General features: G+C 46.1%; 2 protein-coding genes across 3 annotated transcripts; one reads left to right on the forward strand and one right to left on the reverse strand.

Annotated features, from left to right (window-relative positions):
• Positions 1-218: 218 nt before the first annotated feature.
• MBLAC1 (metallo-beta-lactamase domain containing 1) lies at positions 219-3,336 on the reverse strand. The gene is made up of 2 exons (XM_075206510.1): positions 3,113-3,336; positions 219-1,277 (listed from the first exon to the last, which is right to left on the reverse strand). Exons 1-2 carry the CDS (start codon positions 3,125-3,127, stop codon positions 627-629), a joined length of 666 nt encoding a protein of 221 aa, XP_075062611.1. The 5' UTR covers positions 3,128-3,336; the 3' UTR covers positions 219-626.
• Positions 3,337-3,632: 296 nt separating this feature from the next.
• TAF6 (TATA-box binding protein associated factor 6) lies at positions 3,633-14,819 on the forward strand. Of its 2 annotated transcripts, none has more exons than XM_075206508.1 (15): positions 3,633-3,710; positions 8,071-8,243; positions 8,360-8,446; positions 8,647-8,800; positions 10,124-10,180; positions 10,371-10,487; positions 10,579-10,721; positions 10,810-10,887; positions 10,997-11,098; positions 11,276-11,458; positions 12,546-12,620; positions 12,712-12,837; positions 13,274-13,447; positions 13,587-13,790; positions 14,488-14,819. In XM_075206508.1, exons 2-15 carry the CDS (start codon positions 8,094-8,096, stop codon positions 14,707-14,709), a joined length of 1,872 nt encoding a protein of 623 aa, XP_075062609.1. In that variant the 5' UTR covers positions 3,633-3,710; positions 8,071-8,093; the 3' UTR covers positions 14,710-14,819. The 2 variants fall into 2 exon arrangements, with proteins under 2 accessions (XP_075062609.1, XP_075062610.1); XM_075206509.1 differs by having other exon boundaries at positions 3,703-3,719.
• Positions 14,820-17,215: the final 2,396 nt, after the last annotated feature.

Below are 17,215 nucleotides of genomic sequence, written 5' to 3' on the forward strand. Positions count from 1 at the left end.
GTGGCTATAGGAAGCTGTTGATTGGTAGTGCAGCCTTTGACCAAAAGAACTTCAAATATTAGGGTGTTAATATTTTTTTTATCACATTTTCTGACTTAAACGGATACACTGTATTAAATTCAGAAACAAAAACAAAATGTAGGTAATATTAACAGAGAAAGAATCATGGAGACAACATATTTATGTATAGAGGAAGTTGCAAGTTATTTTTAAAAAAAAAAAAAAAAGTACAAGGGTGTCAATATATCTGGCCACGACTCAGTTATGCTGTACTTGAGTTGGTTAATCTAATGTAAATCCTGTAGAAGATATATTCCAGTCCTTTTCTTAACGGTTTCCCAATGACAGCTCTAGCGTGCGTTTTCTCTTTTTTTTTTAGCAAATTGTAACCCATCCAACGTACGTAGACATTTTTCAGTGCTATGAAGATCAAACATGCATTCAAAGACATTCCAGCTTTTATCACTCCAGTGTTATTTTCCATAATCACAAATGTCCGGAACATTGCTTCAAACAAGGAGTTGTATACATTTAGACTACCTGAAGTTTTCCCCATGGTTGTAAAACAAAGACAGAAATGAATGTTTTAGACACAAACATACAAATCAAATATAGACTAATGCAGTTCATGTACACCTAGGTTTTTGTTCAGTCCGGATGACCCTGAATGGTGGTCCGTGACCTGGCACAATGACATCGGCCAAATCCAGTAGAGTCCTTCGACTCTTCTCTTGTATTTCTGGATTCTCACTCAGTTCTCTCCAAGTGTCCTCGTCATCTTCTCTTTCAAAAACGTCCCCGGCTACTGCCACCGTGCCAAGCGTGGTGCCCGGAACAATGAGGGTTATATCGCTGCCTGTGTGGCCTGGTGTCTGCACCACTTTCAACCCTTCTCCTCCGGGTAACAAGTAAGGGTCTCCTTTACTTAAGTTGTTAGAGACGTAGAAGCCGTCCCGCCAGAGATCATGCGACACCAGAATCTCAGCTTTGGGGAAAAGGTTCAGGTTGCCCACGTGATCGGAGTGTCCATGGGTGCAGATAACATTTGTCACATCATCAGGAGACACACCACGGCTCTGCAGAGAATGAAGGATGAATTCACGAGACCACGGGCCAGCCGTGTCCACTAAGACAGTCAGGGGACCACGGATGAGGGTGACTGAGCCATCAGACTGAAAACGATCGTCACCCACGTCCCTGCTGTAACCCTCTAGAAGTATATGTACAGAATGGGGAGTGCCAGGAAAATCATGGGATGAGAGGGGGGACGTCACATACTGTGGGAGAAAGACAAACGAAGGCCTGAGTGGACACTATAACACATTTTATATGCAAAACTTGTCAAATATTAAAGAATAGGTACACCTGCTCTTCCCATATAATCGATAAGATACATACCGTATATACTCGAGTATAAGCCGACCCGAATATAAGCCGAGGACCACATAAAACTGGGGAAACTTATTGACTCGAGTATAAGCCGAGGGGGGGGCTTTTTCAGCATAAAAAATGTGCTGAAAAACTTGGCTTATACACGAGTATATACGGTATATAGATATATATAATATATGCAATGCTATTTAAAACTGCACAAATATCTAGGGAGGGAGGGAGTGGAACATTATAGCTCTGGCACCTCTCTGAAATTTTGGCGACTGTTCCAAGCAGCCTTTTTGGCTGGTCTCTGGGGTTGGAAATCAGGGCTGATATTGGTCTTCCTGCCCCCAACAAGAAGCCACAATCACAGACACTGCGGCTCCTTCCAATCACATCCTTGTCCTGCAGCCATTTTAAAGTGTTGAAAAAAGAGGAGGAGAATGGGGAAGACAAAAGATTTTACAAATGTAAGCATTTTGAGCGTGACATGGTAGATGCGTGCTAATCTGTAGACTGGATCTATAGATCTAGACTGACTTGCATAAGAGAAAAATATTATCCCAGATCACAACTTTATCGCACATATTTTCAGATCTGACTCTTAAATATAGGTTTGAATGTTACTAGTAGAAGTTGTATACAAGGCAACTTGTATTTTAAGTATAGGGGTCCTTAAATTCTGATGCATGTTTGTTACTGTGAAGCATGAACAGGGTTATTATGAAGTTAGCTTTAAATTATAGTAAACCAGTTATATGAACATCTCACACAATCTGTTCATTTGGTTAAACCGGGAGTCTAAACTAAATAAGCATTATATTTTAAAGAGGTTGTCTACCTTTGGACAACCACCCCCCTCCCCTATATGCATCCCATTATCCCAGACTTTAACAGGACAGTCCTGATTCATGTGTCCCAAATTGATGGGCTTCCTTATTATGGGGTTTTACCACAGCAAAAATGTGGGTGCGCTTGGGAAGTTCAAGATATGGCTGAATGGCTTTGGGAGGCAATGTCAGGAGGTATGTACCCTTTCAGTGGGAGACCCCCAGCTTCTGTATGGCTGCAATCCCATAACACAGATGTGCCCAAACTCAGTCCTCGAGAGCTACCAACAGTTCATGTTTTCAGAATTTCTTTAATCACGCACATGTGAGTAAATCCATTTGCCTGGGTTAGTTATTATTCCACCTGTTTCTACAGGCAGAAATCCTGAAAACATGACCTGTTAGTAGCTCTCGAGTACTGGATTTGAGCACCTCTGCCATCATAGCTGGGGCACAGGAAGAGTACATGATGTGAGGTACCCCAGCTAAGTGGACCACCCCTTTTCTAGTGGAATGTATGGGGCTGATAGGAGCTCTAAGCATTTAAATCAATCATTTGCAACACATTATGTGTAAATGATCCAGAGCACTACCCTTCCCAAAAATCCCTCACCCCAGTGCTAAATTAACCCCTTATTTCCAACCCAACAATTTATGGAATTCCCTTTTTTCCCTAGATAATTCAATTTACTACACATGCAATATGTCAATGAAAAAAATAACAATAATAAGCAACTTCTTATGAAACTCACCAATATAAATATAATTTAAGGGTTGACACCCTTGGTTAAACTGAATGGGTATTTAGCCCCCATAAAATCATGCAATGTCTATAGCAGCAAACAACAATGTGGCATGGTTACTATGTATGTAGCATAGACACCATGCTCCCACTGTTAGTATCTCACCTTAGTCTCCTCCATTCTTCTGCTGCTCAGGATTTATGGTGAGACACACGTGTGACCCAGAGCCCAGGCACGCATGGAACTACAACTCCCATAACTCTCCGCGGCAGCCAATTAACTACGGAAAATTAGAATTGTCTATCAGTCTGGATTTTCGGTCCCTATGATAAGGGTTTTATCTGTTGTTACATATTACATACAAATATTAAGCACATTGAATTTTTTTATATATATAAAATGCGCATGCGCAGCGATAACGTAGGGCGCGGGCACTCTATTTTAATTACTGCGCATGCGCTCAGCTTTCATGCGGAACAAGTTGTCAGTACGCTGCGTTCCACGCCAGGTCCTGGTAGATAGATCGTCGTTGTTTTAAAGTCAAATATGTGTTAGCGAGATGAGCATTAAGGAATATTCTAAAATATATTACCAATAAAATGGTTAAGAAAATATTAATATGTTAATTGTTAGCTGTATGCTTCTTGCATCGCTTGTCAGCGATGTATTACCACCCTTTCAGGACTGTATAGTGCTGGAGACAGCCGGAAGTTTACCTGGGAGCCGGAAGCAGTTCGGGCAGCGTACAGGAGAGCTCTCTGCTGTGAGTGCTGTACGGAATTATATTATTATAGTGTGATGTAGGCTCTGACATGAGGGGACAGGACATGATCAGTGTGATAACATCGGGCTACAGATGAATATTACATGGGAGATATATGGGGTGATAGGTTAAGAAGAGGGACAACAATACAAGGAGAAGGGGATTCAGAAACGGAGGGCGACAGGGTATGGGCATAGAGCTGAGAGGGTGGTCATAGGTAGGGAGTAGGGGGCTTTATGGCAGGAATAGGGGCGATAGCTGAGTGGCAAGGGGCAATGAATACCTGAGGGGTAGGGGATCGTGATAGCTGAAGGGTAGGGGGGTGATAGCTGAGGGGCAGGGGCCGTGATAGCTGAAGGGTAGGGGGGTGATAGCTGAAGGGTAGGGGGGTGATAGCTGAAGGGTAGGGGGGCGTGATAGCTGAGGGGCAGGAGGCGTGATAGCTGAAGGGTAGGGGGGTGATAGCTGAAGGGTAGGGGGGGCGATAGCTGAAGGGTAAGGGGGGGCGATAGCTGAAGGGTAGGGGGGTGATAGCTGAAGGGTAGGGGGGCATGTTAGCTGAAGGGTAGGGGGGTGATAGCTGAAGGGTAGGGGGGTGTGATAGCTGAAGGGTAGGGGGGGTGTGATAGTTGAAGGGTAGGGGGGTGATAGCTGAAGGGTAAGGGAGCATGTTAGCTGAAGGGTAGGGGGGTGTGATAGCTGAAGGGTAGGGGGGTGATAGCTGAAGGGTAGGGGGGCGTGATAGCTGAAGGGTAAGGGGGCGTGATAGCTGAGGGGCAGGGGGCGTGATAGCTGAAGGGTAGGGGTGATAGCTGAAGGGTAGGGGGGTGATAGCTGAAGGGTAGGGGGGTGATAGCTGAAGGGTAGGGGGGTGATAGCTGAAGGGTAAGGGGGGTGATAGCTGAAGGGTAGGGGGGTGATAGCTGAAGGGTAGGGGGGTGATAGCTGAAGGGTAGGGGGGCATGTTAGCTGAAGGGTAGGGGGGCATGTTAGCTGAAGGGTAGGGGGGTGTGATAGCTGAAGGGTAGGGGGGGTGTGATAGCTGAAGGGTAAGGGAGCATGTTAGCTGAAGGGTAGGGGGGTGTGATAGCTGAAGGGTAGGGGGGTGATAGCTGAAGGGTAGGGGGGTGATAGCTGAAGGGTAGGGGGGTGATAGCTGAAGGGTAGGGGGGTGATAGCTGAAGGGTAGGGGGGCGTGATAGCTGAAGGGTAAGGGGGCGTGATAGCTGAAGGGTAAGGGGGCGTGATAGCTGAGGGGCAGGGGGCGTGATAGCTGAAGGATAGGGGGGTGATAGCTGAAGGGTAAGGGGGGTGATAGCTGAAGGGTAGGGGGGTGATAGCTGAAGGGTAGGGGGGCATGTTAGCTGAAGGGTAGGGGGGTGATAGCTGAAGGGTAGGGGGGTGTGATAGCTGAAGGGTAGGGGGGTGATAGCTGAAGGGTAGGGGGGTGTGATAGCTGAAGGGTAGGGGGGGTGTGATAGTTGAAGGGTGGGGGGGTGTGATAGTTGAAGGGTGGGGGGGTGATAGCTGAAGGGTAGGGGGGTGTGATAGCTGAAGGGTAGGGGGGGTGTGATAGTTGAAGGGTAGGGGGGTGATAGCTGAAGGGTAAGGGAGCATGTTAGCTGAAGGGTAGGGGGGTGTGATAGCTGAAGGGTAGGGGGGTGATAGCTGAAGGGTAGGGGGGTGATAGCTGAAGGGTAGGGGGGTGATAGCTGAAGGGTAGGGGGGCGTGATAGCTGAAGGGTAAGGGGGCGTGATAGCTGAAGGGTAAGGGGGCGTGATAGCTGAGGGGCAGGGGGCGTGATAGCTGAAGGATAGGGGGGTGATAGCTGAAGGGTAAGGGGGGTGATAGCTGAAGGGTAAGGGGGGTGATAGCTGAAGGGTAGGGGGGTGATAGCTGAAGGGTAGGGGGGCATGTTAGCTGAAGGGTAGGGGGGTGATAGCTGAAGGGTAGGGGGGTGTGATAGCTGAAGGGTAGGGGGGTGATAGCTGAAGGGTAGGGGGGTGTGATAGCTGAAGGGTAGGGGGGGTGTGATAGTTGAAGGGTGGGGGGGTGTGATAGTTGAAGGGTGGGGGGGTGTGATAGTTGAAGGGTAGGGGGGTGATAGCTGAAGGGTAAGGGAGCATGTTAGCTGAAGGGTAGGGGGGTGTGATAGCTGAAGGGTAGGGGGGTGATAGCTGAAGGGTAGGGGGGCGTGATAGCTGAAGGGTAAGGGGGCGTGATAGCTGAAGGGTAAGGGGGCGTGATAGCTGAGGGGCAGGGGGCGTGATAGCTGAAGGGTAGGGGGGTGATAGCTGAAGGGTAGGGGGGTGATAGCTGAAGGGTAAGGGGGGTGATAGCTGAAGGGTAGGGGGGTGATAGCTGAAGGGTAGGGGGGCATGTTAGCTGAAGGGTAGGGGGGTGATAGCTGAAGGGTAGGGGGGTGTGATAGCTGAAGGGTAGGGGGGGTGTGATAGTTGAAGGGTAGGGGGGTGATAGCTGAAGGGTAAGGGAGCATGTTAGCTGAAGGGTAGGGGGGTGTGATAGCTGAAGGGTAGGGGGGTGATAGCTGAAGGGTAGGGGGGTGTGATAGCTGAAGGGTAGGGGGGCGTGATAGCTGAAGGGTAAGGGGGCGTGATAGCTGAAGGGTAAGGGGGCGTGATAGCTGAAGGGTAAGGTGGCGTGATAGCTGAAGGGTAGGGGGGCGTGATAGCTGAAGGGTAAAGGGGCGTGATAGCTGAAGGGTAAGGGGGCGTGATAGCTGAAGGGTAAGGGGGCGTGATAGCTGAAGGGTAAGGGGGCGTGATAGCTGAAGGTTAAGGGGGCGTGATAGCTTCAGGGTAAGGGGGCGTGATAGCTGAAGGGTAAAGGGGCGTGATAGCTGAAGGGTAGGGGGGCGTGATAGCTGAAGGGTAAGGGGGCGTGATAGCTGAAGGGTAAAGGGGCGTGATAGCTGAAGGGTAAGGGGGCGTGATAGCTGAAGGGTAGGGGGGCGTGATAGCTGAAGGGTAAGGGGGCGTGATAGCTGAAGGGTAAGGGGGCGTGATAGCTGAAGGGTAAAGGGGCGTGATAGCTGAAGGGTAAAGGGGCGTGATAGCTGAAGGGTAGGGGGGCGTGATAGCTGAAGGGTAAGGGGGCGTGATAGCTGAAGGGTAAGGGGGCGTGATAGCTGAAGGGTAGGGGGGCGTGATAGCTGAAGGGTAAGGGGGCGTGATAGCTGAATGGTAAGGGGGCGTGATAGCTGAAGGGTAAGGGGGCGTGATAGCTGAAGGGTGGGAGTGATAGCTGAAGGGTAGGTGGGCGTGATAGCTGAAGGGTAAGGGGGCGTGATAGCTGAAAGGTGGGGGGTGATAGCTGAAGAGTAGGTGGGCTTGATAGCTGAAGGGTAAGGGGGCGTGATAGCTGAAGGGTAGGTGGGCGTGATAGCTGAAGGGTAAGGGGGCGTGATAGCCGAAGGGTGGGGGGTGATAGCTGAAGGGTAGGTGGGCGTGATAGCTGAAGGGTAGGGGTGATAGCTGAGGATCATAATTCCAGCAGAGCTCCTACATAAGTGGCTTGTTACAATAGAGGGAGTCTAACCGTGACATACCTAGTCTTTTGGTGACCGTTGAGAGGTTTAAGTAACTCTTCACCCAATCACACTGAATTCCGCTTATATTCTGTCTTTTACTGGTTATCTTACCCAAACCACTGCATTGATGCCTTTATACCAATATAAAGAATAAACTATTGTAATAATCATTTCATTCCTAATACAGGGACTGTATTTTTGTAGTTAGCCAAGTAAAAATATAGCAGTGGAGTGTTCTTGTTTGCTGCATGCTCAATTAAATATTAGTAACTTTTATTTTGGGAGATCCTAGATCTTTTCATATACCAGCAAAATTCTTCAGAAGTGTGGTCAGCAGATTTTTAGCACGTCCATGTTTGAACTGCACACCTCACAGTCTTGCTGTATTCTAATTTATTTGCGCATCTGAGAAATTTTACAAAATGCATTTTCATATTTGACCGACTTTTAGGGCCTGATTCATTAAGGAACTTAGGCAGGTCATTTTTTACTTAAGTCTCCTGGACAAAACCATGTTAAAGTGAAGGGGGTGAAAACCATTTTTCTGTTTTGCACATAAGTTAAATACTGGCTGTTTTTGAGAAGTAGCACACAAATATCAACTTTAAATTTCAGTGTACAAATAACTATCAAGTATTTGTGTGGTACATGAAAAAACAGCTAGTATTTAACTTATGTGTAAAACTATTTTTCAACACTTTCATTTTAAGATGGTTTTGTCCAGGAGACTTAAGTAAGAAATTTCTTGCCTAAGTTCCTTAATGAATCAGGCCCTTAATGTTTATTGTCTCTATCTGTGTCCCCTCAAGCTCTCCTTACGCGCTTTCCTATCATGGCGGAGGGCAAGAAGATTGGCAACGCTTTCCTCCCCACAGAGTCCATGAAAGTGATCGCCGAGTCTATTGGAGTGTCACAGATATCGGAGGAAACCTGCCAGCTCCTTGCACAAGAAGTCAGCTTCCGAATCAAGGAGGTCACTCAGGTCAGAGGTCATCTCAAAGTCAGAATGGGAGGAAGCTATCGCTGCCAAAGTGCATTGTTCCTCTTATTCCTCAGTTCCTTTTGTCCCCAACACTCATGGCCTATTTTCTCCTCCAGGATGCTCTGAAGTTTATGCACGTGGGGAAGAGACAGAAGCTAACACCCAATGACATTGACGCTGCCCTGAAACTGAAGAATGTGGAGGTAAGGGAGCAGTATGAATACTTTTCAAGCAGATGCTGAGCAACAGTTGCGAGTACAAAACCTTCCACTGCCTCCCACACTCCAGAGAGCTGCCTCAATACCACCACATTCAGGTTCCCCTTACCCCAGAAGAGTAGAGTAGTAGGCTATGGATCTATCTGCATGCATGTTACATTAAGTGATGTTTTCTCCTCCGGCAGCCTATATACGGTTTCCACGCCAAGGAGTTCCTACCTTTCCGCTATGCTAGCGGTGGAGGGCGAGAACTGCATTTCTACGAGGAGAAGGAGGTAGATCTCTGCGATATAATCAGCACCCCGCTTCCACGCGTGCCTCTCGACGTTTCCTTAAAAGGTGAGCATGACCTGCAGTATTTTACATAGTAACATAGTTGATGAGGTTGAAAAAAGACACCAGTCCGTCAAGTTCAACCTATTTTGGATCTCCCACGATCCTGCACTTATATTTGAAAATTGATCCAGAGTAAGCAACCGCCAATCTGTTTCAATTGTGAAAATCCCCCCAGTCCTAATATTACAGTCCTATTATTACCCTATATCCACTACTATCTTTCATTTTAATTATCGGTCGTATCCCTGGATACACTTCTCCGCTAAAAGTTTGTCTAACCCTTTCTTAAACATATCTATTGAATCTGCCATCACAACCTTCCCTGGCAATGAATTCCATATCTTGACTGCCCTTACTGTAAAGAACCCCTTCCTTTGCTAGTTTTGAAATTTCCTCTCCTCTAACCTTAGGGGTAAAAAGTTCCCATGAAAGTTCTCTGTATTGACCCTTAATGTATTTGTACATGTTTATTTTTTTTAAACTGATCTTGTCACCTACTCACACAGCAAACCACCGTTTTGGCTAAACCAATATTGAACCAATTAATTTACCAGGCACTAATGGCATCCCTAGAAATGCCTCGAGCAGCAGTAATGTCACAACTTCCTAGTAAATTAATGGGCTGTATGATCAAATGTTGCTTTAGCTGCGTCCTCTCTTTTTAGGCTACTGATGTATGTACTAATGCTTCACTTGTCATCCGGTGAATGCAGACCCATGGGCGATACCCATCATTATACACCTAAAGGTTCTTTCCACTTCATTAGTTTTACTTGCAGGATTGCTGATGTGCGTATGGAAACGTTTTCCCCAATTACCAAAGCACGTTCTAAAATATCTCAATTTCTGAAGAGGTTCTCAAGCTTTTATAATATATAAGTGTGTGATTTATAATAAGTGTCCACCAGGACTCCATATTTAGTGTAACCCCGTCTTTTCCCGTCTTGGAAATCAGAGGAGGTACAGAGTCCGGGACAGCCCGCGTTGCTACTCTGTCACCGCTGATGTGTTAGTAGCTCTGAAATGTATTACTCTCCTGTGGCAGGAGTGGGAGTCATTGAAGGGTATGAGTGTGTCCCAGTAGACCCCTCCTGTTCTTCTAGTTGGGATTTAACATACTCACTATTAGTACAGATGAACCTCTAATTTATTGATGTTGTAAGTAAACAGTGAAGACAATTTCAGGCAGAGGGGGCCATGTGGCCTACATATGGGCAGAGTCCGCACATCCCGGAGTGACCATGTGAGATAGACACCGGCAGGAGGTACATCATGCATCGTATTCAGGCATCCGTTAGTGATAATATCTCTTTTGTTATTTCTCAGCTCACTGGTTGAGTATCGAAGGAGTGCAACCGGCCATTCCAGAAAACCCTCCACCAGGTAATATGTCTTTCCCACCACAGTCCTCTCGTCCTTTCTCTCTTTCTCTGGACTGTTTTCTAATAACTGATGTGGAACATAGGGTAGCATGCAGCTCGTACATCGGTTTCTCATCTACTCTTTCCTTGTTTATGTCTCCTCTGGCTCTCTGGTTTTATATGATCTTGTAACCTTGTCTTCTTCCGTCTAGTCCCCAAGGAACAGCAGAAGATAGAAGCCACTGAGCCGTTGAAGGCTGTGAAACCAGGACAGGAGGAGGGAGGTCTGAAAGGGAAAGGACACGGGGCCAATGCATTGGAGGGCAAAGGTCAGCGCTGTGTGTACATGTGTGATCCTCCTCCTTGTTTACATGTTAGCAGATCACTTACATGTGTCCTTTGTCTTGGTCCGCGACCCAGGCAAGGAGAAGAAGAACTCCATTCTAGAGGGAGCCCCGTTAAAGCTGAAGCCACGCAGTATCCACGAGCTGTCTGTGGAACAGCAGCTATACTACAAGGAGATCACGGAGGCCTGCGTCGGGTCCTGTGAAGCCAAGCGAGCAGTATGTAGACAGGTGGACACACACACCACAACACACGTGTGCAGTGTCATTACACAATCTCATACGTGGACCCTTCTGATTCTCACAGGAAGCACTGCAGAGCATCGCCACTGACCCGGGACTGTACCAGATGCTGCCGCGTTTCAGCACTTTCATATCAGAGGGGGTGAGTACGGGGAGCTGAATGTCTGGGGGTAATATTATCGCCTACCGTTTGTACTTTTGGCCTTCTGTTGCCTAATTTTCACGCTGTTCTCCTCGCTTTCCCCCGCTAGGTGCGTGTGAATGTTGTGCAGAATAACCTGGCCCTGCTCATTTATCTCATGCGGATGGTGAAGGCCCTCATGGACAACCCCACCCTCTACCTGGAGAAATACGTAAGTGTGGAGGCCACCTGGTACTAAGCAGTGGCCCCAACTGTGGCATTTATAACATACGTTCCTGGCGTTATGAATGTAGAAACATCCTCAGGTTGTACAGCGCTGCATAGTATATTGACGCTTTATGAATAAAGGATGGTTATAGTGACCTTGTGCTTGTCCCCTCTCCTCCAGCTACACGAGTTGATCCCAGCAGTGATGACCTGCATTGTCAGCCGGCAGCTGTGCCTCCGGCCGGATGTAGACAATCACTGGGCTTTGAGGGACTTTGCTGCTCGGCTCATCGCGCAGATCTGCAAAAACTTCAGCACCACGACCAACAACATCCAGTCCCGGATAACCAAGACGTTCACCAAGGTCAGACAGGCAGGAGACAGGGCGCATCATACACACACTGACATGGAGAATAAGTCACTGGCCCATGTCGTGGGCCCTTCTAGGCTGTATCAGATAACCTTTAAAGTGTTTTTTTGCTTAGACTTTTTATGATTTCATTTAAAGATGATAATAATAATAGTAAACAAAATACTATTTTTTTTTTTTTGTTAGAACATTGTATATACAATTATTACAATATATAAGTCAATAGATAAATTAATTCAAGAGAATCAAAACCTAAAAGGCTGCTAATATTATTCACAGCTACATATGTAAAATGTCGTGATTGTGGGGGGAAGATATTTTACTACACACAGTGGATTTCCTGTCAGTTATCCCATTGAAGGACACTGTATCCAGACTTTGTTAGGTCCCTTTAACAGGAAATGAATGATAACAGGGAGCTGACATTAAACTGCACAGGGGTTGTAAGTACAATGCCAGACGTCAAGTTGACATTGTATATATTGACAATCCAAGTGAGACAAGGGGGTCTTATCTGAAAAACGTAATTGTAATTTATTGCCTGAGGTTATCGGGAATAAAGTTAATTTGTGTACATAAAGTAATGCCTTAAAGTGTACCCATCATCTTCACACAGTGGAGGCAGCCGTTCAATTCTCCAGGAATCAATGCCATCACTGAGGAACTGGACGCAACGTGCATAGTTCCTTGGTTTACGGTTAATTCACTGCTTTATTCCATTAAATGACAATAGTGATATTTTTGATGATGAGGCCTGTTCTGAAATCTTACTTCCTTGAGTTCTCATATCTTTTATGATGTAGATAAGCGGCCCTAATTACCTTGTGTCACATGGTTAAGAGCTTAATTGTTGTCATGGCAGGACATACCCTCCCCGTCTCATGAGATCAGATAAGTTCTGAAGAAGCTGAACGCAATGTCTTCAGAGCTTCATCGCTCTCATGCGACACACAAGAAACATTCCGTCTCTAGTAGTGCAATGCTAAATTTTTCTAGCACCACCCCCCCCACCACAACTCTAGTCACTGCCTCTTGTTCCCTCCCTACATCGCTAATATCACTTGCTGTCTCCTTATCACAGAGTTGGGTTGATGACCGTACGCCATGGACCACTCGATATGGATCCATCGCTGGCCTCGCAGAACTAGGACCGGATGTGAGTTGTGCAGGTTTTTGGTACAGTGGAAATGAGATAATAGGATTATTTGTATGAGGTTATGGTTAACATCACTGATCTCCCAATTAAGGTTATCAAAACCGTGATCGTTCCACATTTGGCAGTGGAGGGAGAGAGGCTGCGGGCCATCCTGGAGGGGCCAGTGATATCCAACATCGATAAGATCGGAGCTGACCACGTACAGAGCCTCCTGCTGGTAATAGGCTGTACTGCATTGTGTATGTGTGTGTAAAGCCTCACTGTGCTTGCCCGTGTGAGATAGTGTGTGCACAGTTTAGTCACTGGTGTATACAGCGCCACCCACAGAGAGTAAGATGTAAAAACATGCAACGGGCCTGTGATCTCGGAGAGCCTGTCGCTATTATTTCAGGAGCTTACATTTTGAAGAAATATTTGATCAAGAAGGCTACGGTCTAACCCACCGGTTGTCTGCGTTACCGGCCCCCCAAACTTTATTTTATTAATTAGATGTTGAGATATAATATTTTTCAAACTAATCTCGGGATCTCTGGGTCCGGGATCAAAAATTGTCAAGGGCCCATCATTCTTATGTGTATTAGAAATGATCCTTGAGTATTGGGTTATGTGTGATACTTGAGTGAAGTGTGATTTTTATTCTCTGCTTGCTACAGAAACACACTGCTCCGGTGCTGGTGAAACAGCGGTCGTCTCCGGATGTACCTGAAGCGTACCGGGCAGATTTCGGCTTTCTGGGTCCTACACTCTGCTCTCATGTGTTAAAGGCCAGAGCACAGAGCGCTTTGCAAGGGCCGCAGGTCAACCGGACGACACTCACCGTCACACAGGTAACGCTCTGCGTCATCTCGGACGGTATCGCACATAAAACGTCCTCTGGGACTCGCATGTAACCCTAATGACGTGTTTTTTGTGTCTCTTCTCAATCCCCTCTTTCTCATCACATCATCTCTGTGTCTTCTCTCTCAGCCTCGTCCCACTCTCACACTCTCTCAGCCATCCTCCGGCTCTATTACTCCATCCCCTCGCACACCAGGAATAATTAAGGTGACTGGGTCCTTAACATTGCCAGTACAGACATTAGTGAGTGCCCGTCCTGCAACCCCAACCCAACCTTCACCACCACCCACCAAGTACATTGTGGTATCTTCAGCCGGGAGCAGCGGGACCCAGGTAACGCCACATTCTCTCCATGTTTGTTCTTCTGTGTCCTTACTAACCTGTCATACTTTTCTCCTTTCTCTAGTTTTGGCTTTCACATCGCGGCCCGTTCCCCTCCTTTTGGTTTTCACATTGCACCACCGCCTGTCCTTTCGCGCCCCCAACTGCCCTTCGTGCCCCCGCCTGTCCTAGCACGCCCTTCACGCCCCCGCCTGTCCTTGCACGCCCCTCGCGCCCCCGCCTGTCCTTGCACGCCCTTTGCGCCCCCGCCTGTCCTTGCACGCCCTTCGCGCCCCCGCCTGTCCTTGCACGCCCTTTGCGCCCCCACCTGTCCTTGCACGCCCTTCGCGCCCCCGCCTGTCCTCCGCGCCCCCTCCTGTCCTCCGCATACCCCCGCCTGTCCTCCGCGTACCCCCGCCTGTCCTCCGCGTACCCCCGCCTGTCCTCCGCGTACCCCCGCCTGTCCTCCGCGTACCCCCGCCTGTCCTCCGCGTACCCCCGCCTGTCCTCTGCGTACCCCCGCCTGTCAATACCCAGACTGCCATCGCACGCCCTTTCGCGCCCTAATCCCTCTGTATTTACATTTTTTTCCCTCATACGCTCATTCATTTCCCTGCCTTCTCTGTCACGGTTTCTCCATTATTTCCATTATCTTATCCCTTTCATTTTACCTCGGCAGCCTCTGATTTCTCACTATCTGTCCTTACAGGTTCTTACTCCTACCGGTGGACCGTCCTCCTCCACCCCCTGCCCCCCAGGGGTCCAGCCCATTGTGAAGCTTGTGTCAGGGGGTCAGACGAGTGGCGTGGGAGGCTCCACAGCTGGGGGCAGTAGCGGGATGCAGAAATACATTGTAGTATCTCTCCCACCCGCTGGAGAAAGCAAGACCCCTCAGCCCTCTCCCCCCTCTACAGATACCTCCAAGTTGTGACAGAGACTCCTGTGATGTGTGTGTGTGTGTGTCTGCGCGCGTGTTTGTACTAATTTGTCTGTGTGTAAAACCGTATATATAAACATTTTATAAATAAAATATTAAAAATATTGTCTTTTCGTCTGTTCTAGTTTATAATAACGGAGGTGACAAGGCCACTTTAAATTAGGAGAGACCAATACGTTTTTCTTTTGCATCCTAGTTATTATTCATCAAAATACGTCTTAGCATTTTTTTTCTCCAAAGAACACAGATATCTGCAAGATTGTTTAACCCCATGTTGCTGGTGTAACGGGACTGGTAACTTCGGACCTCTTACTATGGATCCAGGTTGCTGTGAATGGATCCCCCCTGGCCTATCACACTAACCAGGGTTGCATGGGTAGAAGGCAGAGCGGTGGTACCGGAAAGCTTGGGTCCAAACCTCAGAGACAGCTGGAGAACGGATTAGATTTAAGGTCTAATCTGTAGATCACAAGAATACAGCGATATTGAAGATGTTTCCAAGCAGGTCTTTGAAGCAAGATGTTTATTTGCTCTCATACCCTGCTGGAAGATACCAGTGTGATCAGGTCAGATGAAAAATCAGAAGAACACTTACATGCTCACACAGCTCATCTTTTATACAGTTCAGAAATAGTCTATTTTTAGAATCAGAATGTACTCTATTTACACAAACATGGATTTACATGCATTGCAAAGCCACTAATATTTATACTTAACTATGAAATTCTTAAAAACCTTGCTGTGATATCCTGCATCTTTGTTTGAGACGCAGGAAATGTAGCAGCACGTTTTAAATTAAACCTTCCTATCTCCAAGTTAAACCTCACACATTATAAAGGCCTGATTAGCATTAGACCTTTTTGTTCCAACAGTTGCAGAATATACTTCCCAAAAACAGGTTTAAACTTCTAAAAGTCATTTCCCACATCACAATACACAGCAGACTTTCTAAACAAAGGCTCATTGTATCAGCTATATACATCATAAATAAGGTGTTTGCTTTTGAAAGGTTACAACAGGAAAACCAAATTTTCTACCCTGGTCTCAGAAATAACGATTTCCTATCTCACAATATAAAAAAATAAGTGCATTGGCAATTTATATAAATAAGTGCCCTGCGCTATTTGCTTTAAATACATTTTTACCAAAAGTTATTTAATAGTGATCCAGTCACAAGTAGGCCTGGCTTTTATATTATCCAGAATCATGTTTGTTTGTTTTCTTTGTGAATCTTCGATTTAAATATTTTTATAACCTAAGAAATGAAGCTAGATATTAATTGTAAATAGTTATGTATTATACATATATATTTATTATTACAAATACATATTTATTATACACATACAGGATTTTTTTTTGTAGTCAAGCTTCAAAAGCAAGCAATTCAGGAAGAGTATTTAATTTATTTCTGAATTTGACTACAAAACTCATTTTAAGCTGCTTTTGATTTGGATCTAGGATTTAATTTTTTTGTATTCAGTCCGAATCTCCTGACCATGTTCAGTGGCTGGTAATGGAAAAACCTGAAACCATTGAGATCATCGGAATGTTCACAGCAGCACAGTGTATTTTAGGAAACAATTGTGCTGATTTCATTGAGACAGATTTGGGAGGCAGTAACCTGTCCACTTGTGTAATTATATCCGTGAGGACAGGGCTGCATGTGAGAGGGGCAGTGAGATAATGTGAGGAGGGGAATGGAGACAGTAGGAAGCCACATACTGAGAGTTATATAGTGGAAGGAGCAGGGTCCCCAGCAGCACAGAGTATATAAGGAGATGAGTGATATGTTAGGACAGGGCTGCATGTGACAGGGTTGGTGACATGACTTGAAGAGGGGAATGGAGGCAGCAGGAAGACAGACTAAGAGTTATATAGTGGAAGGAGCAGGGTCCTCAACAGTATTGCCAGATTCATGCCATATTGTGGGAAAATTGTAATGTCAGGCACTCCTCTGGGCATACAGCAAAGAACATTTTTAATGCCTTAAAAATAAACAAAAAACTTTGCATCTTTGGAACATACTGTTACAGTGTTGAGTAGCTGCATGTAAAAGAAATAGTTAATATTTACAGTCCCAGGCCATGGAACAGCTGCTATCTGTAGTCATTTCATGTCCTTTTGATAAGATCTTTATTAAGGATCAGAGTTCATTTGTGTAGAACTGAAAACAACTATAGTATTCATCATTAATTGCTGTTTTTTCAGTGGTATTAGTAAAACATTTAGCTGTGCGATTAGATAGCTACAATTATGACTTTCACTGTAAGTTCAAGAGTACAATTAAAAAGGGGCAGTAAGAATATAAAATGTTTAGTAACAAATGCTAAGGGACTCCCAAATAATATAGGTGAACTAAAATGAATGAAGATTATTATGATGCACGGGTTATATTGGATGGAAGTCATGTCTGGGCCGTGAATTTGTAAGTATATAGCGCAGTTAGGAAGGATAAGAAAAGGTTTGTGTAACTGTAAAAACCTGTTTAAGACCTGTAAAG

Source organism: Mixophyes fleayi, chromosome 4 (assembly GCF_038048845.1).
Source record: "Mixophyes fleayi isolate aMixFle1 chromosome 4, aMixFle1.hap1, whole genome shotgun sequence".
In the NCBI taxonomy this organism is placed as follows: Eukaryota; Metazoa; Chordata; class Amphibia; order Anura; family Limnodynastidae; genus Mixophyes; species Mixophyes fleayi.